The 26,448-nt window shown below is 35.3% G+C and overlaps 2 protein-coding genes across 2 annotated transcripts; both read right to left on the bottom strand.

Annotated features, from left to right (window-relative positions):
- Positions 1–573: 573 nt before the first annotated feature.
- Positions 574–2,087, bottom strand: LOC145125472 (F-box protein At5g03100-like). Its single transcript, XM_079060930.1, has 2 exons — positions 1,061–2,087; positions 574–876 (listed from the first exon to the last, which is right to left on the bottom strand). Exons 1-2 carry the CDS (start codon positions 2,063–2,065, stop codon positions 742–744), a joined length of 1,140 nt encoding a protein of 379 aa, XP_078917056.1. The 5' UTR covers positions 2,066–2,087; the 3' UTR covers positions 574–741.
- A 5,366-nt stretch (positions 2,088–7,453) lies between these two features.
- LOC145123559 (F-box protein At5g03100-like) lies at positions 7,454–9,101 on the bottom strand. The gene is made up of 2 exons (XM_079058767.1): positions 8,002–9,101; positions 7,454–7,753 (listed from the first exon to the last, which is right to left on the bottom strand). The coding sequence occupies exons 1-2, from the start codon at positions 8,998–9,000 to the stop codon at positions 7,658–7,660; spliced, it is 1,095 nt and encodes a 364-aa protein (XP_078914893.1). The 5' UTR covers positions 9,001–9,101; the 3' UTR covers positions 7,454–7,657.
- Positions 9,102–26,448: the final 17,347 nt, after the last annotated feature.

The raw sequence follows: 26,448 nt of genomic DNA, 5'->3' as shown, positions 1-26,448 counted from the left end.
TATTAAATCCTTAAGAGTTCAAGAGTTCAACGATGGCCCAATGATATACGTAAAGAACAAAGTGAAGATTGATCCAATTAATAATGTTCCCACTTGTACATGTATTAAGAAATTTCACCTAAATCCTTTTGAATGCAAATCAATCATCATAGTCCCATGAAGAAGACAATTCGACGAAACATACATATATTATATATAACTCACTGAAAGTCATTTCCTTAATTCCATTAAATAAACGAAACAACATTAAAATCTTAACACCTAAATGCACATACAAAATCATCAAACTATCACAAAATAGATTACATTCTTGAACCAAAGAACCATGGACTAGAGGTTTAACACCAACATATAATAAGCTTAAGAGCCAATTAAAACAAGCAATCAAGCATTAATCATAAACTACTCGATTCAAAATCCCGTGGTGTAACAAATCTATGTCTTTTAGGATACTTTAACAATGTCTAGCCAAAACGTGGTGTAACAAATCTATGTCTTTTAGGATACTTTAACAATGTCTAGCCAAAACATGATTCAAGGCCGATAACCAAAAGAAAAGGACAAAAACAGAGCTTCTAAAGTACAAGAAATGCATTAAAGTAACAACTAATAACGTATTAGCTAAATAAAGAAAGAACACATGAAACAGTCAATGAATCAATATTTTTAAAATCCACAACACAAGCCAAAGGAGATGACCCAACAGAACCAAGTAAAATGGCTAATCATGAATTCAAAGCATCACCAATCTCCACTCTCAACTGAATAACAATCTCCGCTTTCAATTGAATCACTATCAGACCAATCATAAATAGCATCAGGAAACTTGATATTTGATGGAAAAACAAATCCTTTAAACTCCAAACGGGATACAACCTACCAACACAACAATACAAGTGAGAAGACAACAAAAAGAGCCATGAAATGCATTATTATCAAAAAGACAAACAAAACTATAACTTGCAATCAAAACCTCTGAAATGTATATCAGTATATGTATATGGTTTGATGATCTTTGCAAATTATTAGAGTTTATGTGCTGTTAAAAAGGACAGATTACCTTAGAACAGGATCTTCGAATTTTAAGCTCATTGACATGGGAAAGGTTTAGTATAAATTCTTCAAGCATCTCTTCTTCGTCTTTAAGTGTTGTTGCATGATACCCAAAAAGTGAATACTCTGTTGTCTCGTGATGCCCAAGCATTGTATAATCTAAGTTGGCTTCAATTAAAGAAGACACATTTACCAACAAAAGCTTCCACAACAACAAATCACCTTCGATTGTTAGGGATAAAATATTAGGAGCGTTAATTTCAATAATATGGGACAAATCATCACATTCATCATCAGGAGGAACCCAGTAGTATCCACTGAACACCAAATTCTTAACGCTCTTTGAAGTAATATCAAGCCGCTTGTAACCATAGCATTCATTAAACACCAACGTTTCCAATTGAGGACTCCCCGATAATATATTTTCAATCAATTCTTCATCTAAATTCCCTTCGGATATCAACAAACTCCTGAGATTTTTCCAACTAATCGCCCCACTTGGATTCAATATGCAGCCTGATAATCTTAGATCAGTAAAACATGAATTGATGAAGAAAAATTGATCTAACCGAAACTCATCAGCTATGACTTCCGCATTCCATAACTTTAAATTTAGCTCTTCAACGTTACAATTTATAGCATAGTGAATCCAATCGTGGACTTGCGATTCAGATCGAGTATCATATATGGTAGACACTACGAATTTCTTCAGCTTCTGTTGGCGGCATTGATTTAGGGTTTTGGTGACTAACGAAACGAAATTCAACCGCGGATGATTATCATCATCGAAAATGAGAGAAGGAACCGAAGTCCAGAGATGTTTCCATCGCTTGGAGAGAGTACCTGTTCTGATAGCGTCCTCTGTGGAGGGTAAACGAGACAGGATTTCAACAAGCAAGCAATCCGGCAACGCAGTGATTCGATCTCCTCCACCCACCTCCATGATTTCTTCAAACTTTATCCGTTTTGTAGCAATTTTAGGTTGGTTTTGTCCTTCTTCCACCATTTCCATTGTCGCAACAAAGCTCTCGCTGCTTTCCCACCCGAAAATTTGAAACGAAACTCGAATTAGGCGTAAATCTATACAAACTGTGAAATGAAGTTTTGATTTAGGCCCTAAACTTTGAATCGTTACAATTCAATCCCTATAAAACTGAGAATTATTCTAAATAGAAAAGTCGGTACCCTTTTTTTCTCCCTTCCACTTTTCTTACTTTCCATTCGATTCACCACACTTCACCCCCTCAACTTTCTTACTACCTTTATTTTGAAAAACTTCCAATTTTCTTATTTTCTATTTGATTCACCATTCTTTACCCTTCAACTTTCTGCCTACCTACATTTTTCACCCTTATTTTGAAAAACTTCCACATTCTTATTTTCCATTTGATTCAACCCTCAACTTTCTACCTACCTACATTTTGCACCCTTATTTTGAAAAATGAAGCTTTCTTATCCTTTACTTTTTAAAATATCATTTTTACGTTTTTAACTTTTAAGTTTTTAAAATGTCATTTTCACCCCTTTTATTTTCCACCCTCTACCATTCTACAATGTCACTTTCACCCCCTCATTTTTTTTAAACTTTGGTGTTTAACTACATCCTAGAATTCTAGCTAATCATTGTACGTTGGTACCTACCGGAACTGCAATTGAATTCTTGAGTGTATGAATGTACATAACTTTTTGTACATAATATGGTGCTTGTAGTATCGGAAGACACGTATACTCAAACGAAATGAAAATAGAAACAACATTTTCTTCTACTTTTAACATTTTTGAATGTACGAATGTACATAACTTTTCCTACATAATATGGTGTCTGTAGTATCGGAAGGCATATACGCAAATGAAATGAAAATAGAAACAACATTTTCATCTACTTTCGAAAAATAACAACAAACTTTCTACTACCTCTTAAATCCATTTTTGTTGCCACAACGTGCGCGGGTAAAATACTAATCTATTCCAAATAGTAATGTTAGTGGCCTATTCTTTCGATTTTTCACCCTTTCAACTTTTCCTAATTTTCATTTTCGATCCTTTGGTTATAAAACTTATACAAGTCGATGTTCTTTGTGGAAAAAAGGTCCTCTTTTCAATTTTAGTGGACCGTTTTCTCCTTTTCTACCTAAATATTCATTTGGTATTTCTCTAGTTCTCTTCCTTTCATATTCTTCCATACCTACGCATCTTTGCTCCAAAGTGTCGGTTCTCTTGTAACATCTTGTTTCGAGAAGTACTTATTTCAGGATTGTGGACAATAAATTGATCAAATGGAGGCCTTGGGCTTCAACAGAATGAAGTTTAGGCTCTATTGGAGGTGTATGATGTTGGACAAATGATTTAAACCTTGGATTGTTCGATGGAAGCTGGGGGGGTAAAATGGGAAAGGTTATGTTTTGGGCTTTTTGCGTAAAGAGTAGGCAGGGTGGCCTATCGACTAGATCTGTCTGAAGAGCTCAATCGGATTCACAACACCTTCCATGTCTCTCAACTTCAGAAGTGTATCGTTGATGATTCAGCAGTGGTTCCTTTGGATGATATTCAGTTTGATGATTGCCTGAATTATGTTGAGAGGCCGGTGACGATTTTGGATAGAAGACGAAGGCCTTGTGCAACAAGGTGGTATAATTAGTCAAGGTCCAGTAGCAGCATCGGAAGGGTGTCGAATGGACTTGGGAGCTTGAGGCAGAGATGTGAGAGCACTACCCTAAGTTATTTGTAGTTAAGGAATTCGATGATGAAGTATGATTAAAGTGAGAAAGAATTGTAACATCCGTTCCAGGTATGAATGAATTTTTATATATTAACTTTAATTTGGGTGGCCACGGCATGGTGGTGCATCACCACGACGTGGTGCGATGTCTTCGACTGCATGATTAAATGACCCATCATGGCGTGGTTGCCAAGGCGTGGTAGGTGGTTTTAGTGAAAAACCCTAATTTTTGGGATTTAGACCCTATATAAAGAACATTAAGGCTATGGTTTCGTGATCATTCATCCTCCATCACCCTCTCGAACCTAGAAACCTTAACCCTAGCCTCCATTGCAATTGCAAACTCATTCTTAAAGCATTTTGGTGATCTTTGAAGAAGAAGGAAACCCTTGGTGTGATAGTTTACTTGGCAAGCATCATCTACTTCAGCTAGCACATCCCCTGGACCTTGGTGAGTGTCCAAGATCCAACCTTTTCCTTGCTAAGTTGTTAGATCTCTTGATTTTGTCCCTTTTCTTCATGTCTTGATGGATTTAAGTGGTGAGATCTCATAAAGCTTGCAACTTTATGCATCTCCAGGTCACTTAGAGCATTTGGTGCCTTGGATCTGATTTAAAGTGAGCTTTGGTGTCATGCATGGAATCTTGGTCATAAACCCATAGTTTTGACCTAATAAGAGTTCAAGACAGGCACTGGAGATACATGTCTGAAAGCATGATTTTTATGATACTTTTGGTACTAGAAACCCTTTTGGAATCGTGTGTCATGAGATCTTCAAGATTAAGTGCTTAATGATTAAGCCATTATGTGTTTTCATCCCCTTTTTGGACCTAGGTCGCCACGGTGTGGCGACTGGGCTAAAGTCATCTGCTTTTTCACTTTGCTGTCACGACGTAGCCAGGGATGGCCACGGCGTGGCGACCAGTTGGAGTTGATTTGACTTTGACTATTGACCGTTGACTTTGACCAATTTTGACTTTAGGTCATTTGGGATATTTTGAATAGTAGATTGAGGCTTGGTCCCAGTGTGTTGTATAGGTGACCCATAGAGCCGTTAGTTGGAGCAGTATTCAGTTTAGCTATCTTCCTTACATTGAGGTGAGTTTTCCTCACTGTACATGTAGGTCGAAGGCATCAATGTCGGCCCATTGGATTATGTATCCCGGTATAATGGATTGATGGTATGCTGGTGATATGTTAGATTGGTAGATTTGTATGATTACATGTGTTCACTGAGTATGTGTTAAACTGGTAGATCTGTAGATCTGTATGATTACATGTACTTGTTGCTTATCAATTGGTATTGTATATGTCGACATGTTATGGTTGGTTGGGTTCACCTCATGCTTTGTGCTGAAGGCCAAGATACCCAGGGCGATCTGGATAGACTGAAGGCCGAGAGGCAGTCTAGTCAGGCCGAAGGCCCGGAGAGCGATCCAGATAGGATGTAGGCCATGTGAGGCGGTCCAGTCAGGCTAAAGGCTCATATATGTATGTTGTTACCTGTATGGTTGTATGTAGTACTTCGGGAGAACTCACTAAGCATTGACTTACAATTTGATTGTTATGGTTTCAGGTACTTCAGAGGACAGAAGTAAGACGAAGGCTTGATCATGCACATCCTTCGGATTTTATGTGATTTGATTTTGGGATACTCTAATTTATGATTTGAAATTTAGGAACTATGTTTTGTAAACAATTATGGCTTTTGGTTTGGTTTTGAAATTGAAAATTTTTACCTTGATTTATGGGATGTCACATAACTACATCATGGAATTGCAAACAACAAGTGTAGTACCTCCGGTAACTAAGCTTTTGTATGTATTCAACATATAATTAACAAATGTACATAGCTACCTTACATTTTACTACTTCTCACATACATTATTGACGCCGCAACGCGCTGCGGGTGTTGCAGCAGCGGGTAAAATTCTAATTTTTTCTATGTTCGAACTATTTTCTAATTATTGATTACAGCGAATGTTTGAAAGTCATTTTAGGAAAAAAAAAAAAAAACAGCGATGAAGTTATACTAATCAATCATGGCTTTGACACTAGCAAAATATCCAATAAGGTTGCAACCTAAATGAACGAACTTTAGCCAATTTGGACTTATTTAACTTCGAGAAACACTATATGTTAAATATGAGTATATGACATTTATATGTCAAAAGAGAAAACACCTCCGAGTCGTAGGATATCATGAGCTCATCCATTAGACAAACAATTAGACAATTACAGATCATGTAACTTGTGATTCAAGGACGATTTTGTACAAATGAGACACAATCAAGATTAATGAAAAGTTTATTAAGTTAAATAAACGGAAGGACAATAGTCGAGAAGTATAGGCATTCTTTTCCAAAGAAATTAAGATTCATGTAGCGGTTGGCCCGATATGTTGAAAGTGGAAACAATGGTAACCCTGTTTTTGATGGGTATAAGTGTTAGTTAATTTTAATAAGTATATTAAAACATGAAAGCATAAAATTTGGATCTTAACATTTCGAATTTGGTTAAAAGAAACTTAAATAAGAATAAAGATTACATATTTGCTTCCATTGAGATTGTTGGCCTTGTCAAGCGATTGTTAGATCTGATAAGCAAAGTTGGGTTTCTATTTGATCTTAAAAACTTTCTCTAAATCCATAGTAAAAATACTCACGAATTTTTTGTGTGAATTTTATATGTTTGATATGTTTCTCATCACATGTTTATATAGATGGAGATATAACTTAATATGAGAGATATTTGACATTTCAAGGAGTTTGAGTGCACAGAGAATTCAACACACAAGATAAACACCAAAATTGTGTTCCGTGTCGAACTCGTCCAATATTTACCACTTTTAAGCATCATTAACCCCATGAAATTCGCATTTCAATACTAGACTAGAGGTAAGGTGAAAAAAAGAACCAGATCCAATGGACTTTTTGGACTTGATCGGGCAATCAAGTTATTAAAAAAAAAAAAAGACCTGTCACATTTATAATCGTGTAGAATTCATAATTGTTTGTAACTACGCTTTATTCGAACTTTCTATCATCTCTGGACTAGGGATGAACTTTTTAACTGAAAAACCGAACAAAAAACGATTAGTGGTATTCGGTCCAATTCCCCCAATCCATCATTTTCGATTTTCGATTCTTTTGGTTCCGCTCCGGTTCGGGCCAGTTCCGATTCCAAACACCTTTTTAGATAGCGCATTTTCTAGTAGAACCAAAACCAGTTTACATCCCTAGACCACTCACCTTGTTTTTTTTTCTCTTTTTTCTTCTGATATTATTCATTGTCATTATTATTAAGAATAGGACTTCTATAAAAATACAGGACAAGACCAACCACACAAGTAATCTCTACAAAAAGAGATGAAAATAGTTGAAGGGTTATTTCTCTCTTTTTTTTTCTATCCTTTGTTTAGTCTAATATAGATTATCATGATAATTGAAACTTTGAACATACAAACAGTAAGATCCCATTCAGATCATCAGATAAACTACTTAATAATATGTGCAGAGTATTCACCTCAAGGCATGTGGATGAAAGCAACAAGCCTACAATCACAGCCTTATATACATAAGGGAATACCTTGTGACTCGTCCATTGATGGACCATTGTGTTGTTAGTTTCAATGAGAAATAGAAGGCATACTTGCAAGATGTATACAAAATCATCAAACCATTACAAAACAGAATAGATATATCAAGCATTACCTCCAACCATTCTTGTATGCATTCAAAACAAAACCTATTAATTCGGATTACGGATTTACAATTACAATAATACATACATTCTAGCATGCATCACGACTTCACAAACATCAAAAAAAACATCAGACTCCATCTCAAGAATTAACCATCTGACCAATCACCAAGCTCCAGCGAATCAGTGTGAGAGTGCAAAGCTGGCGGAGGATCGAACATGAGGAAACTTCACATTTGATGGGAAAACAAAACCTTTTGCTTCTAAACGAGACACAACCTACCAACACAACAATACAAGTGAGAAGACAACAAAAATGAGAAAACATGCAATGCATCAATTATGAATAGGGAAAACAAATATATAGTTGTGACATCTCTAAGTAAAAATCTTTGAATTCAGCACAAGTATACACGAAACGAGTTTACCAAAAGATAATCAATAGACTACTACTTACTAGTTACTACAACTAATAATCATATGATTCTTACAAAGATATACAAACAGTCAAAGGAAAACAAATTTACCTTAGAACATAAAAACCCAATTTTAAGCTCTTTCACATGGGAAAGGTTTAGTATATGTTCTTTAAGCTTCTCTTCTTCCACTTCAAGTATTGTCTCATGATACACAAACATTGTATAGTCTAAGTTAGCTTTAACTAAAGAAGATACATTTACCAGCAAAATCTTCCACTGCCACAGGTTACCTTCAATTTTTAGTGATAAAATATTAGGAGCATTAATTTCAATAATATGGGTTAAATCATCATCCTCATAATTAGGAGGATCCAAATAGTATCCATGGACCACCAAGTTCTTAATGCTCGTTGAAGTAATATGCAGCTGCTTGTAACCATAGCAATAAGCCAATACCAAAGTTTCCAATACAGGACTCCCTGCTATTATATTTTCAATCAGATCTTCATTTAAATGCCCTTCACAAATCCACAAACTCCTAAGATTTTTCCAACTAATAGCCCCACATGGATTCAACATGCAGCCTTCTAATGTGAGATCTGTAAAACATGAATTGTTGAAGAAACATTGATCTAACAGAAACTTATCTCTCTCGTCCACATTACGTATCATTAAATTAAGCTCTTCAACGTTACATCTTATAGCATAATGAATCCAATTGTTGAGTTGCGATCCAGATTGTATATCATAAAAGATAGACACTTCGAATTTCTTGAGTTTCAATTGGCGACATTGAGTTAGGGTTTTGTTGACGAACGAAAAGAACTCCCACGGCGGAAGATTATGATCACTGAAAATCAGAGAAGGAACCCAAGTCCAGAGATGTTTCCATCGCTTCGAGAGCGTACCTGTTCCAATAGCGTCTTTTGTATAGGGTAAACGAGAGAGGATTTCAAGAAGCAAGCAATCTTGCAACGAACTGAGTCGATCTTCTCCCCTCTCCTCCACGATTTCTTCGAGCTTCATACGTTTTTTTGGAAATTGTAGGTTGATTTTGTACTTCTTCCACGATTTCCATGGCGGCGAGGTCTCGCTGCTTTCCCACATGAAAATTTGCAGCAAAACTCAAATTAGGGTGTGTTTGGGATTACAAAAGTCGTTTTATAAAAAGAATTTTGTTACAACTGGTGGGTATGGTAAGGCCTTCGGACGTGTTTAGGCGTTATAACGCACAAACACCACCTCTTCACCGTTTTTGATAGTGATGCAAATTCGACCCGCGGATTCGGGTATCCGTGGGTATCCGACCCTAACGGAACGGGTATTATCTGTCTTAACGGGTAACGGGGCGAGGACGGGGTTAAAATTTCATATCCGATGTGGGGGCGGGGCGGGTATGGGTATGGTACTATCCGCCCGTTTAAGACCCGAATATATATATATATATATATATATATATATATATATATATATATATATATATATATATATATATATATATATATATAGAGGTAAGTTTAATTGAGAAAATAAAAAAGGTTGAGAATGGGGGAATCATTCTCAGCCACTCATTTAATCTAAGCATAAAAGACACGGTGGCAAACTTGTAAATATGATAATAACCTTCAATCTCAAATACGTAACATCGATTTCTTTATTGAATACTCCGAATTTGAATTTCCCAGATTCACAAACGAACTCAGTTGGAATCGGAATTTCTTTGTTGTTCATGAAATTGGAATTGGAGTTCATGACTCGCAGTCACAATCAACATTGAAGGACTCGGAATCGGTACTCACAGGTTCCTAATCGGATTTTCGAAAATCAAAATCAAAATGTGAAATCGATCAGACATAGGATGTCGCATCTGAAGTCGGAAGCTTTTGAAATTGGAACATATATTCTAATCGGAACAGTTCGCGGCTTGATTATCAGTATTACAAAGAAATCTGAAATCGTGATTTCAAGGTTTCAAAATTGAAATCGGAATTTTTTTTTGGAATGAAATGAAAATCGGAATTGCACGCTTCAAAGTCGAAATCGAAAGTATATGATGATTTGGAATTGATAACTTGAATTGGAAGTATCATGTTTTTAACATTTTTAAAAAAGTTAACTTGTATGCACTCCAACTGTTTGATGAAATGCATAAACTAAATTATCACGTTATATTCACATATGAATATGTTTTCTGACCTGAATCAGTATATGATTATTAAAACAAAAAACAAATATGCAAGTCTGTATGTTATTCATATGTGAATAACGTATAAAAATTATATATATTTGTGAAAACACCTTGTAATATTCATATGTGAATATACTGTGTAATATTCATAAGTGAATATATCATCTTATATTCACAAGTGAATATACTATGTAAAATTCACATGTGATATACCATGTAATACTATGTAATATTCACATATGAAAATATCATATAATATTCATAAGTGAATATACCATCTAATATTCACAAGTGAATATACTATGTAATATTCACAATTGAATGCATCGTCTAATATTTAAATATGAATATACTATGTATATTATATACTATATTCATATATGAATGATACTTAAATTATAAAAAAATTAATCATACTTTTTATTCATAAGTGATAATGTATTTTTTTCGGAAAAAAACATTGTTTTGAGGTCCTAAGCAAGTTTGTAATTCATATGTGAATAACATATAAGAATTATATCCGCATGTGAACATATGTAATATTCACAAATGAATATATATGTAATAATTAAATGTGAATATATATGTATTATTCACAAATGAATAAAACTGTCAATAAAACCGAGAACTACAAAATATATAAAATTAAAGATAAAAAAAGTATTTGATAAGAATATATATTTATTCACATACAACTAATCTTTTTAGGTTAATAAAATAATTATATAAGCATATATATTTTTATTAATGTTATATTCATTTGTGAATAAATGATAACTTTTTTTTCGGAAAATTATAAAAATAGAAAAACGTCATTTTGAGGCCCTAAACAGTCCCGAATGGCCGAAAAACACCGTACATCACGGCGAAGCTGTGAGTTTTGTAAATCGCACCATTTTACATCAAATATGCGAATTTCGTCCAATTCCGAGACTAAACTTCATTGCGGCAAATTGTTTTGATGATGTCACTAAATTTTCATTCCTACTAGTGATGACATCATCATGACATGCTATTTATTCATATATGAATAAAGTTTAGAAATCATTACGACATATTTACTGATGATGTTACTAACTTCAATCCCACTAGTAAAAACATCATTGTAATCTGTTATTTTTATTTATGTGAATAAACTATGCATGTTGATTTATTTATTTTGTGAATACAACCTTTATATATAAAAATAAATAATACACTATAATAATTGGTTTGTGAATAGTTTTTTTGTATATTGTAACAATATTATTTTACATGTAAAATCAACATTATACTAAGACAAACAACATTGTATTGGTTAATGAATATCATTTGCATTTGAATTTAACATGATCAAAATGAAGAATATATTAAATTGTATAACATTTACACGTGAATATAAAAACATATTGTCTTCGTCAATGATATCTTCTCAATTACGTCAACTAATCGTCAACCACCGGGATATGAACCAACCATTGATTGAAATGTTATTCTTTTATTGAGTTATAACGATACCTGAAAAACATGTGAATACACATAAAAAATGTTAAAAATATACTTTTAGTTCATAATAATAGCGATTTATCACATTCTAATTATCACATGGTATATTCACATATGAATGTATAATCATATGTGAATATTATATGATATATGTTGTTTATATTGTATATTTACATGTGATATTACATGGTATATTCACAAATGAATATTACATAGTATATTCACATATGAATATTCTATGGTAGATTCACATGTGAATAGTATATGGTATATTTACTTGTGAATATTACACATTCTAGTCACATCCAAATATTGCATGGTATATTCATTCATGAATATTACACAATATATTCACATATGAATAATATATAGTATATACACTTGTGAATATGATACAATATATTCATATTTAAATATTAAACGATGCATTCACTTGTGAAGATTACATAGTATTTTCACTTGTAAGTATTAGATGATATATTCACTTATGAATATTAGATGGTATATTCATATGTGAATATTACACAGTTTATTCACATATGAATATTACACAGGATATTAACATATGAATATTACAAGGTATATTCACAAATATATATAATTTTTATATGTTATTCACATATGAATAACATATAAAATTGTATATTTGTTTTCTATTTTAATAATCATATACTGATTAAGGTGCGAAAACATATTCATATGTGAATATAACGTGATAATTTAGTTTATGCATTTCATCAAACAGTTGGAGTGCATACAAGTAAGCTTTTTTAAAAATGCTAAAAACATGATACTTTGACTATTTAAAACTTACAAAATAGTAGATTGATAGAGACTTATATGAAATTTTTCAAAAAAAAATGATTTGATGTTTTTCTAACCTTAATTTCGAAGTTTTGTTTGATGATCGATGTTGAATGAATGATATGAAGTGAAATTGTTGTTGATTATCGATGATGTTGATCTAATAACACTGGGAGTATAATTAATCGTAGATGTTGAAGATATGCTCGAATTCAAGCATAATTGAAGGTTGGATTGAAAGAAGCAAAAACAATTTTTTTTTGTCTACTGTTGAATGATGTTGATGAACGTGTTTTTGACGAAGATGGATGATTGATTAACACTGGATGATGTTGATCGATGATTTAATTGAAGAAATTTGGATGATCGTTGAAGCTTGGAGAAGAAATTTGGATGATGAACGATCGAGTAGTAATGAATTTGAATTGTTATCAAATTATCCACAATTATGTATCTGTGATTGAAGGATATCATATCATATTTACAATTTTGCCACCGTGTATTTTATGTTAAGATGCTAGTTAAATGATTGGCTGAGAATGAATCCCCCATTCTCAACCTTTTTTTTTTCTCAATTGAACCCTCCTATATATAGACTCGAAAATATTAAAGCACATTAATTTCTATATGATTAAACCTGGTCTTTGAAAATTGTGGACACGTTTTTACTTTTTCAAAGTTCCTTCACCACTCACCGTCTTTTAGACTCTTCGATTATTCTTCGTTCTTCGCAACTCACACTCCAAAATATGTATAGTTGTGTATGTATGCATAATTGAAGTATTGAGAATTGGAACGATGTTTAAAGTATTAAAATCATTGCACATTTTCATGCAAGTAATTACCGCCCATTAATTATTTTATATAATAAATTCTAAACGAAGTAGTTGATTGATTATACGATTTCGATTAAAAGTGCAATTAATTTGATAAAATATATAAGAAAATTTGTTTTTAAAATATGTTGATAAATTAACATACCTTTAGGAACATAAATAGTTGTACTTGTAGAAATAAACATAATATACTTCATGGGTATCATCGGGTTCCCCGTACCCAATGGATATTTTTTCAACCGAACCCGTCAGGGATTAGGTGGGGCGAAGGCGGGGACGGGTGTGGAGATTGGATTTCGGGTACGGGGACGGGTATTGCAGTATCCGTCAATATCCGCCCCCGTTTGCATCTCTAGTTTTTGAGCGTTATACGCCTGTCGTTGTTTCCCGTTGCCACCTTCCCCTTCGCTTTTTCTAAAAAGATGTTTTTTTAAAATGTGTTTGGCTTGACTTTTAAGGTTTTTAAATGATAAAAATCAAAAGTCACAAAAAGATAGGAATTCTTGTTTTTTGTCCGGCCAACTTTTAATTCTTAACTAAAAGTTGATTTTAAATTTTTTTTTCAATTTACCAAACAACTTTTGGTAATTTTTAACTTTTTGAAAAAGTTAAAAGTCAAAAAGTTGATCAAAAAGGAATCCCAAACACCCTCTTAGGTGTAAATGTAAAAAAACAGTGAAATGAAGTTTTGTTTTCGCCCCTATTCTTTGAAAAGTTACAATTAAGTCCCTATAAAAAAATAGCATATTTTCTACATTTGAAACATTTCTTAATTATCAATTATTAACCGAATGTTTAGAAAGTAGGGTGGAGGGAGTACATCTTGCATCCCTCACCGGTCCCAACCCACATGTCATGTAGGCACCACGTCATTATTTCTTTTACATTTCATTTCCAACTTTCTCATCTCTAAACACTTGGGAATTCATCCTTTTCAACTCATTCACTATAGTACAAGTATATAAAACAACAATAAAATTATGGCAATCAAACATGAGCATGAAACCAGCTATCTACCCCTTAAAAGAAATGAGAGCATTTCTTTTAAGGTTAAAATACAAGATGATCCTCACTGTGATATTTCGCTTATTTGTTCATGGAAACTTCTTGCCTCACATATACTCCTTATGGACCTCGGATTACACTTCTGACTTTCCCATTGATTGCATATAGATTTCATCATAGTTTCATCATTCAAGTGTCCTTCAACATTGTTGCTCGAGCACCCGACTCTTCCATTTTGTATTTTGTTAGTTTAACTTCTCAAGTATCATCATGCTTTAAATTTTCTATTCCTTGTCCCTTTTTATGAATACACAACCAATTTTTTTAATCAATTGATTTTCGAGTCCTTTGGTCATAGTTTGAGTGACCCATAGTGCTCTAAGGCAAAGCCATGTCTTCTATATTTACTCATAATAAAAGCTCCCATTATCATAAATCTATCCGCTCTTTGCATGGTCGTCGATTCCAATTAGCAGCAATACTCAAACCTAGTACTAAATTGTACTTGAGTGTGCTTGGTCCGCATCATTAGGTTGCATAACTTGGTAGCTCTAAATCTTGTATCCTTGGTTTGTTTGTGTCACTTATAATTTCAAGCACCACGTGTTGTTCTTACTCAACCCCTAGAGTACTATAAGATCTTGTAACATCACATCATCACATTTCCATACCCTTCTTACCATCTACCCCTTTAAAAGAAATGAGAGCATTTCTTTTAAGGTCCAAATTACACTTTGATTCTCACGTAGTAGTTCTTCTTTTTGACTTATTCATGGAAATTTCAAAAATTTCGTTTGCTCAAAATCTTCTTCTTGACAGCCCTTTTCAATAAACTTCAAGTGTTTATTCTTGTCCATACATTGTTATTACTATAAAATTTTTGATGTTCAATTTGCATTCTTCTATATTCCATCATGTGAAATCGTCTTCCTACTTCTCAATCACATAACACCTTCCAGATAATGCTCCTTCATCATCAAATATTACACATTGGAGTCTTATTTCTTCTTTTTCCCTTATCACATTCTATGTGTAATTTTAACTTCTCATAACAATTTATAGGACTTGTAAGTAGGGCTTACAAAGTTCCTTCTGTTAAATTATTTATCACAGTAGTCTAGTACCTTAGGGTAAGGTACTCTTATAGACTCGTCATCATCACTTTTAATTTCCCTTATTTTCATGCTTCAAGGCAGTCTTCATCTTGGTTGTCTTCCTCTTAGGCTCGAGAAATACCCCCATGTATCTTACACTATTCTTTTTTCCTTGTAGTGATTTGACTCACCAGTCTAGTGCATTAGGTTAATGCACCACTGCTTGCTTTTAACTAGTGTCCAGGTATCACCAGGACACCTTTCTTCCACAGCTGCTATCACACTTGAAACTTGATGATGTTGTCATCTAGTTGCCAACTCCTTAAGATCCCAAAAGATCATATTAAGTCAACATTATCATGCTCCTTCCCAAGCTTTCTCGGTCATGATTTCTTGTACCATCTCGCTTTCATCATCATATCACCCTTTTTCCAACTTAGCCATTGGCTCGCCTGCACGTGTGAACAATCACATCAAATCATTATCTCTCATTAAGGATGTAATTTATGCTTCCATTCCATTTCATTCTCAATCAGCTCGCTTGTAGTTTGAAGTTTGCACTCCTATGTAATATTACAAGCTTGTCCCAAATAACCAACTTTTTCTAGTTACTTAACCATAAATTTGGAATTCCAATTCTTGTCCCATTTTTTACTTTTACCAAAAGTCAGCTATGCCTATTTTTAGCTAATTGTTTGTTAATAATTTAATAGCTCAATCTGTTTCATTCCTTGGTGTTTCTAACTCACTACCAATAAAAATAAAAGAGTAAAAACTCACTTTTGAGCAGCTATCAAATGTACACCAAGAAATTTGCATTTTCATACTAGTTGTTTGACTTTGACAGAAAAGTCAAAGTTGTCAAAAATTCACCATTATCCATTAATCATGTTTTAAACTTCTTCATGACTCTTTTCTAACACAAGATATGCATTCAGTAAGTCCTCAGCTCACTAGAAATCCTTACCACATTTCACAAAACCCTTTCATGTTTCCACCAAGTTCATGTATGTATCATGTATGTATAATAGTATGGGCCCTATACTGTTATACCCACATCATACATAATCAACCTTGACTTTACCACATGAAGGTTTTGATCCAATGGTTTAGATTATCCATACACTAGTCTTACTTCCATTACTCACTATAGAATCACTCAATGTAGCGTTCTATGATTTCATCTAGACTTATCCAAAATGTCATAAGAATCTAACTAACACAATTCTTATCATCATTCGTTACATAGGGTTCTACCTACATTAAGGCATATAACAATCCTATGTGAAACATCTCCAAAATACGGTCCAAACATTTCGTTTTAAAATCATTTACGAAAATCATAAATCATCAAACATCACAATAAAAATCATAAGTCGTGTATCTCAAATCATCATAACAAAATACTGTATCAAAATCATATGTCAAAATATCAGAGTAAATCATCCCAGGCTAAAAGTTGTGGTGTGTGTCATGCAGTCATCCTGATCCCTTCCCTTGGCTAGTGGAGGTACCTGAAACCAAAACTGAAAATTGTAAGCACGAAGCTCAGTGAGTCTCCCCAAACTACCACATACCATACACATAAACACATACTTCAAACATTGGTCCTAGCCCGCTACATCGGGCCCCGCCCCGCATCGGACGAATCCGGCATCAGGCCCCGCCTGGCATCGAGCCTCGCTCGGTATACAAACCTGTTTCTACTAGGCCGCGCCTGTCTCTGGGCCACGCCCGCTATACACATACAAACATATAATCATAATCATGCTAGTACATAACAATCAAACACAACGCTATAACTGCTAGTCTCAAGGCACCGCCTATCTTGGGCCCCGCCCCTACTCTAATAATAATAAGATATGGAGCCCCGTCCACACTCAGCTAGTGATGAGATACGGGTCCCCGCCCACACTCACCACCCTACCAGGCACATACAAGTATCACAAAGACAACAAGTATAACTAAACATGCATTCCTTCCTCGGGCCCCGCCCGTCATCGGACTGAAGTCCGAAAAGCTTAGACCTTCCTCGGGCTTGCCCCGGTATCGGACCAAAGTCCTGAACATGCAATCTACATCGGGCTTGTGCCAGCATCGGACCAAAGCCCGGAACACATAACACATAACATATAAGCTAACATACATCGAGCTTGCCCCGACATTGGACCGAAGTCCGGAACATGCAATCTACATCGGGCTAACCCCGACATCGGACTGAAGTCCGACATATGCTAACATACATAAACGGGCCGGCATTGGTGCCTTCGACCCGCTCCTACAGAAGAGCACTCACCTCACACGCTGACTGCAGAAAGCCACGAATGGAAGTAGATCAGGTCTGATCCTTTGGGTGGTGGTAGCGGTACAATCCCTGCTATAATGACCGATCCGACAGCACTAGAAGCAGCCTGAATCACCACCACTACCACTCCTACACGCACCCTCATGTGCCCTGCCGCACTTGGCACAGCGGCTACGGTCCTGATGACCTCTCGATCTAGAATCTGATACCTTGGGCCTCTTGCCTGACCCTGCAGAAGCCTGCACCTCATCTGGTTTCCTCTTCCTCTCTACCTCTAAGTCGATCTCCCTCTCCCTAGATCGAGAGATCATATCCTCCAGCGTCTTGTAGCTAGACCTGCTCACAAACTGCCTGATGTCGCTCCTCAACATCTCGTGATACCGAGCCTTCTTCATCTCCTCGTCCGCCACATACTGCAGAACAAGAAAGGCTTTCTTTGAACTTGGCGGTGATCTCCGCCACTGTCTCTGTAGTCTGCTGGAGGTCCTGAAACTCCCGTGCTAATTGTTGCACCTCAATAACTGGTGCAAACTCATCCCTAAACATGGCCGAGAAGTCACTCCATGTCATCGCCTCCAATGCGGCATCATCTCCAATAGCATGCCCAACCTCCTCCCACCAATCATGTGCTCTGTCCTTCAGAAGACAGGAGGCGAGTCGTACCTTGTCCCCCTCGGGACACCGGCTAGAACGGAAGGCGTTGGCGACATCTGCCAATCACCGACTGCTAGCAATGGGGTCCTTAGCCCCATGATAGTCTGGAGCTCCACAGGCTCTGAACTCTCTGAACGTCAGTGTGCGCGTCCCCATCATGGCCGCCATCTCGGTGCGAAACACACACAATATCTCATCAAAAATCTCCATAACGTCCTCCTGGACCGTACCAAAGATCACAGGAGTCTGGTCTAGAATACTGCGCGTAATCTCAACTGAAATACACTCTCTCATCTGCTCATCGAGCTGCCCGACTCCAGAGCCCGAGCCTGATCCCTCACCGGCACCTGAGCTGCCCACTGGTCTACCACGTAGTGTCACCATACTGCATATAACATAATAATCATCAGAATACACATCACTATCGAGGGATCAAACACGCACTACAAGTTCCCCGGTTTTATCTCAACCCTCCTTGACTCGAGTACGGATCCTCTGCTTTCAGTAGTACGGACACATACTACCTTCTACATATATCCATACTTATCTCAAGGATTGACTCGACTCCACCAAGTCCCTTTCCACTACTACTACTGCTCCCAGCACTACTCTCATTCTAGGCTTGCCCTAGGGTAATCACCATCCCACTCTCCGCCATCAGCTGCATAATAAGTCCCTGCTATCTTCCCCTAACTAGCTCGTGAATACTATTACATATCACTAAGACTAGATAATTCTTTGAATGAGAGATCCTACTCTACAACGGTTGGACTCAAACAAGAGCTGCGAAATAGAGCTAAACCTAACCTTCTGAAATTATTTAGTCCTCGCAATATGCAACTTAACATATTCATTTACTAGTTAGTAAAAGATAACTAGAACTCCTAAAAGCACAAAGGAAACAACATTCGAGCATCGAGTAAACATAATCAAGCATATCTCATTCAGGCCATCACTGACTAATCTGTACTAGCATGCAATTTATAAAGCTCATATACATATAACAGGCACATAAGACATCCTATTAGATCCTTAGTCCTAGTCTAGCATGCAGTTCTCATAAACATATCATAAAATAAACTTGTATGGGTAATTTGGGAGTATTTACTTGAGCTCGGCTGATTGCATGCACCACACCCTTTTCTCCTTTTTCAAAATCCATTTCTCTTTTCAAGATTCTTTTCTTTTTCTCAAAGTTCTTTTAGTAAAAATGATTTTCTTTTGAAAATTTTCTATACCAATTCCTTAGTTTGAGTTCAGACACACCCGAGAGTGTGCCCGAATCCCTCAAACCAAGGCTCTGATACCAACTTGAAACATCCCCAAAATATGTTCCAAAAATTTCATTTTAAAATCATTTACGAAAATCATAAATCATCGAACATCACAATAAAAATCATAAGCCATGTATCTCAAATCATCATAACAAAATACTGTATCAAAATCATATGTCAAAATATCAGAGTAAATCATCCCAGGCTAAAAGCTATGGTGTGTAACCTGTAGTCATTCCAAGCCCTTCCCTTGGCTAATGGAGGTACCTGAAACCAGAACTGAAAACTTTAAGCACGAAGCTTAGTGAGTCTCCCCAAACTACCACATACCATACACATAAACACAGACTGCAAACATTGGGCCTAGCCCGCTACATCGGGCCCCGCCCGGCATCGGACGAATTCGGCATTAGGCCCCGCCTGGCATCGAGCCCTGCTCGGTATACATATCTGTTTCTACTAGGCCCCGCCTATCTCGTTGAGTTCCACCTGGTACGGAGTCGGGACAAGTCGACTCAACTCGTCGAGTTGTCTATCCAACTCGTCGAGTTCCTTTGGTCCACTTCTCATTCTGTCACTTTTAAGCTAACCTAAGGCTCCCAATTGCATATCTGACTTCCTAGGACATGATTACCACGTAAAGTTGTAAACTTTACGTGCATGGAAGTTCCAAATGCCAAAAACTTGGCTAAAAGAAAGGTTAGACTATGGAGAAGGGCTCAAGCTTCAAAAATCTTGAAGCTTTACAACATTAAAGGCTTAGGAGAGTCCAGATCTGAAGTTGCAACTTCAGATCATGCTCCTCCCAAGAATTAGTCCACAAAAGTGCTAGAAATGGCTTCAAAGCTTAAGATGAAGAGATCTATCAATAGAATAATTAAGGTAATGACTTGTTACCTTCCAAATGCTGCCAAACTGAAGTAGGTGTTGGATCTACAAGCTCCCATTCGTTCCTAGCTCTCAATCTTTCAATACATGCACCAACAATGGAACTCTAAGCCTCACAATGCTCAAAAATGGAGTTAGATGGCTAGGATTTTGCTTCTGGACGTGAGAGGGAAGTAAGGAGGCCGGAAGAGAGGCTTAGTGCTCTTTAAATAGGGTACAAAAACCCAGATTTATGGTTTCCCAAAGCCTGAACAACTCGTCGAGTAGGTCCTTCCACCCGCGTCCTAATCTTGCTTCTACTCGTCGAGTTACCCTCCTTGGACTTGCCGAGTAGACTTTCTTTGAATTAGGGTTTTTCTTCCTTTAATTAACCTTCTGGATTCCGAGTGTTACACTATGTATCATTCACACTTTTCATAACCAAAGTCAAAGCCTAGGAGTGGAATGATCCAATCCTAATTCGCTTAAACTATGGCTCTCATACCAAACTGTAAAACCCTAAAATTTTCAAACTTTTTCAAACTTTAAAATGCTATGGTTTTAAAAACATTCGGATATTAACCCACAATTAACAAAAAAACCGGTCCCACAAAAACCTTTATAAATTAAAACATTGGGTGTTACCATTAAGCATCAATAAATCCATAACAAGCAAATAGGAATTACATCAATACAAAATAATAAGGAACTTATCAAGTTCCACTTCATTCTTTATAACTTGACTTTTAACTTCCATCTATCATCCTCTCTCCTTAAAGGCAACCTAAGATACATGTCATTAAAAGGAGATACGTAAGACAATAATGTCTCGCAAGCTACTCGGATTTGTGACCCAAAACATTTATCACATTTTTACCAAAAACATTTCATCTTTGCAAACATAGTTTTAGACCATAAAAGTTTTTCAAGGAAAACTCATTTCATACATGTCATAAATATCATTTCATATCTTATCATTTCATTTCAAAAGCCATATTTCCATATTTCACTTTCTTTTATCATTGAGGGCTAATTATGGTATTAGACCGTTTCCATTTTTATACTTAGGGTCTACGTCCAATAAAGGAACCACTCCCAAGTCTAGACCAAGGTGGAAAGAGCAAATCAATCCACCAAGGCATCATTTGCATTAGGACATCTATCTCGCAAAGGGGAGGCGCCACCCCGATAGATTCCTATAGTGCCTCTTATGAGGTACCATGGCTCGGAAAGTTTTCATTTCATTACTTTCCAATTCCTTTCATTACTTTCCATTCCTTTTCATTACTTTACATTTCTTGTCATTAATTTCCATGCTTTACATATTCCATACATTAGTATCATAATACTCGTTTCAAAACATTTCAAACACATTATCAAAATATTTGTTCTTCTAAAATGTTCTTTGCTCTCACAAACATTTTTGCCTTCAAGGCATTCTTTCAAGACATTATTTCCAAAAGCATTTAACACTTTTACTTCAAAATGTTTCATATTTCAAAATATTAGTATTTCATTATTATAAAAATCATTTTTCCATGTACCCGAAAGTGGGGAAATTGCCAAAATGTACCCACCTCAATCACACGTAGGTTACCTAATGCTCTTCTAATTCCTTTCCCTAGATCAATCCTCTTCAAACACCACCTACACCATATACGGACATAAGTCATTAAAATGACCAAAATACCCCTCATAACTTCCATTACTAAATTCGAGTAGGCGAAAACCGTGTGTAAATCCGAGTCTATATGCAAAAGTTATGAAGAAAACAAGAAAATCTCCAAATCAGGGAATTACGCGACCGTGTAAATTAGAGCATGCATTTACACAGGCCGTGTTTTCATGTCTACACACACACAAAATTTGACTTTTTCAAAATAACACGATACTTTTCATAGTTCTTGAAGACCCTTTTGCAAATCACTTTGTACAATTTGTATAGGTTCTCACACATGTTTAGGGGGTGTTTTATCATCTTAAAACACTCCACTTAATCCATTAAGTGTTCATTGAACTCCTTAAAGATCATGATGATCCTTAGGCTTTTAATGAAGGGTTAATTAGTCCATTCTATACTTGAACATTACAAAGTCCCAAAACTTGTTCTCAACTTGTTGAATACCCAAGACGATGTTGTCAAGTACATAAAACCTTCATTAATCTCATTGTAAGTGCATAAACTAACCATGGAATCCTCAATTCCATTCCATGTTTCACAAATTAACATTTAGGCTAAAATAATCACTAGAACCACTTATAGATCAAGAGATCCTTCATGTTTATGTTCCATTTCTATATCTAAAGTGTCAATTCATATCCATGAATGTCATTCGCCTCTTAGATGTCAATCAACATGTAGTTATCCCTACATTTCCCAAAATGCCCTTATGACCACAAACTCCATGGTTTCATCCAATAATAGATCAACACTTACTATTTTGCATCCAAATCATTTTAATAGCATCCATTCGTGTTTATGAACTTCATTTGCTCAATAATTTCTCAACTACAAAGGATTCCATTAGTTTCATCATATTGTCCCAAAATCCATAAGTCCATGTTTATGAAACATTCTACCATCATGGATGAATTTGAGCATTCCAATTGGATTAGTTGCTATCAAATATCATCTAGGTCATTGAATCCATTCTAGCCCAACATATAAACATGAAATCCTGAATTTGAATTTCTAGGGTTCATGTGGGTTTTCACTCAAATCCTCAATCAATTAGATATAAGGAATGAGATTGGGATCATTAAAACAAATCAAGTGAGGTTAAAACCCAAAACCCTAATCAAGGAATCATACTAATTTTGACATTGGGGTTTTCCCTAAGCATTGAATTCGAAACTGGAGCAAGAGGAAGAGATTTTATACCTTTTAAACCCATGTTTGTATCACTCCTTGTTCCAATGCATCAATACTTGTTTGGTTTGAATCCTAGTTGTGAAGAAGGTAAGAAATCACCACTTTTGGGAGCTCTCAAGATCAAATTTTCGTTCATATGTCTGAATTAGTGAAGACTCCTCTTATTTCCCATAATTTTACACATTTATCCTTCTAATTTCACATTTTTGTCAAAAATGGTCCATTCTTCCAATATGTGTGACTTTTCTTTAAGAATAGACATCCTAAGTCCCTCTCCATCCATTACATAACTTTTGTAGTCACTTCCATTAGTTGAGTCAACCCTTGGTAAAACATACATTGCCAAATTGACACTTTTGGTCCCTTAACCTTGAAATGTTAACATTTCAACCTTTAACTTTTTAAGCATTATATCAATTAATGATACAATTATCATTTAAATGACTTGATTATGTAAATCATGCTTTATTTAATTAATTTAATAACCTTATATTAAATTTTAGGATGTTACAATTATCTACCCCATGAATGGATTATGTTCTTGGAATCATATCGTGAGCCATCTCATTAGATTTTTGTCGTATCACTTTCTATTTTCTTCGATGTCCACGTAACCTTGGTCGTCTTATCATAATTGAAACCCATTATAATAATTATCATTACATCATTAGGTGTTATTAACCCTCTTAGACAGTTTTACCCTTTTGTCCATTTTTGAACATTTAACACCTCATGCAATAAGGTTATCCAACCTTAAGTCAACATTTGTCTATTTCTTTACTTAGGTCCCAATTTTCCTAAGTATCTCCCTTCATTCTCAAGCATGTCACCAATATTCCAATCTTTAATAATTCCATTAGTAAATCATTTCTCAAACTTAGCTTCCAAAATATCTTTTCAACTTGCCCTTTATGACTTTCTCTAGTATCAAAGTATTAAACTTAACATAGTGCCTTCAACTTGGACCGAAAGCCTTCCAAAACAAGATTTTTGTGGTCTACACACTAACATCTCCTATCGAATACATGCCAAAACACACTATAGTGCACATATTGTTTCATTTCAATTTCTATAATCACAGTTAACCACTTGATGTGTCACACCCCGTTAAAGCAGAAACACGAAGGGTGACTGGATAAGGTCTCATAACACAAGGTAAATAGGATTACCAACCATAATTATTGAGTATTTTTATGTTTACATCATATTCGAAACAATATTACATTTTAGTTCCATACTACATAGTCTAGTACATAATAAGAGTAATAAACATAAATCATTATGGCGTCTTAAACTGGCTCACTGACCGTTTCCTGAAAAGCATGCAAAAATGATGGTCAACTATAAAATACTTGGTGAATTCACAGGTTTATAAAGGTACATCATTTCAATAAGAAAATATAGATTTGTTCAACAAAAGTTCCAACTCAAAATGAGTGTTGAATTCCAAAGCACTCCGTTCACAACCAAGCCTAACGACCGTTCTTGCCCCATTCCATCATGTCCATGGTTCCCATGATGCCAGTTCACGGAAATATGCATTCACGGTTCTTGAGTGGGGGCTGTCTACCCTAAATAGCGTTATTCATAAGACTGTCGGCTCGAAATACGAGTTAATAAGTTGTAGTTCGGTTCTCGGGGACTTTACATACAAAGTTCATAACAAGTTCATATCACAAAGTTCATATCAAGAGTTCATAGCATAAAGTTCATAGCACAAGTTCATAATATAAAGTTCATAAAAGAGTATCGTTCCAAGTTCCTCAGGTTCATAAAACAACATCGTTCCAAGTTCATTAAGTTCATAAAACAAGGCTCAACAAGTTCACAAAATAGAGTTCAACAATTTTATAAAACAAAGTTCCACAAGTTCATAAAATAGTAACGATAGCTCATAAAACAGTAGCATGCTTTCCACCCTAAAACATGAAAACAGTAAAAATGAGGCTGTGAATACTCACTAGGGAGAGTTTGCGGTTCGAGCTTCGCAGTTCGGTGTTGTAGAGATCGATTTCTACTAGTTCCCTACGGAACAAATAGTTTCTAGTAAGATACAATTTACTAAGCCATTATCTAAGAACTACCTATCCTACTAATGGTGTTGTAAAGTGACCAAAGTTTGTCCGGTTCATTATTGATAATATGGAATTCACTGTGCCTTGTGTGCAAAAATACATAAAGTAATGAAAATGAACTCCAAAATAGTAACACTTTATATTCTTGTTCTAACAAAGGGTATTAGTGTCTGGAAATTTTATAGAAATTTGTGAAGGTCATTTGTTATTTATTTATAATTTAAGTATAAATAATAGGAAAAATTGATAATAAATAGAAAATAGTTGCAAAAATTGCTAGATTAATTTCTACAAGTTCTAATAGTGTTCCCAAACCTGGGAAAAATATTAGTTTGTGCTCATGAGTCCTAAGACTCGGTTTTGTAAATTTATGCCCTAATTAAATGAAAATTATGGATAAAATACCAAACAGTGACCAAATTATATGAAAATTTAGGTGGTATAGTTATTTCATACATGCATAAGTAATATAACTTTTCAGATTTTTATCTCATCTGTAAGTAATTATTTTGAATTTTTGGCCATTAAATCTTTATTTTTGTAGAAAATTAAATAATTTGGTCTAGCACTTGGGGTTTTACAAAACATCCCATGAAGATATGCATTTACATAAAAATATTTGGCTGAAAATAATTTCGAAGCTAAATGGGGGTATTCAACCCCAACAAGTTATGAAATGTAGCACTAGCAAATGCATGAGTTCCAAATGTAGCTGAAAGTTCAATAACTTGTGTAGAAACCTCTATAATGTTTTAGTTCATAAATATTTAGGTCTTCTGAGATAGATGTGTCTAGTTTCTAAAATATTTTTCTCCAGATTTATTGTGGAGTTTAATGCCTTTGATCATGTAATGCAAAACTAGTGATCACAGAAAAAATGCTGTTTGTGCAACTGTTTTGTAAAAATCGTCAAAAATCGTATTTTTAATGTTTTACAGTAAGGCCAATTGGGTTCGAAATTTAACTCATGGAGCTGGTCCTCAGAAAAACAATATCGTGATTTGGTCAAGAAATGAGTGATTTATGACCTTTTAAAGTTGAGTAAACAAATCTAAGAGAATGTTGAAGAGTAAAACTCATGAAAACATAGTTCAAA

Source organism: Lactuca virosa, chromosome 7 (genome assembly GCF_052849685.1).
Source record: "Lactuca virosa cultivar CGN04683 chromosome 7, Lactuca_virosa_CGN04683_v6, whole genome shotgun sequence".
Classification (NCBI taxonomy): Eukaryota; Viridiplantae; Streptophyta; class Magnoliopsida; order Asterales; family Asteraceae; genus Lactuca; species Lactuca virosa.
Note: the sequence above shows the minus strand (reverse complement) of the source record. Positions and strands in the feature narration are given on the sequence as shown.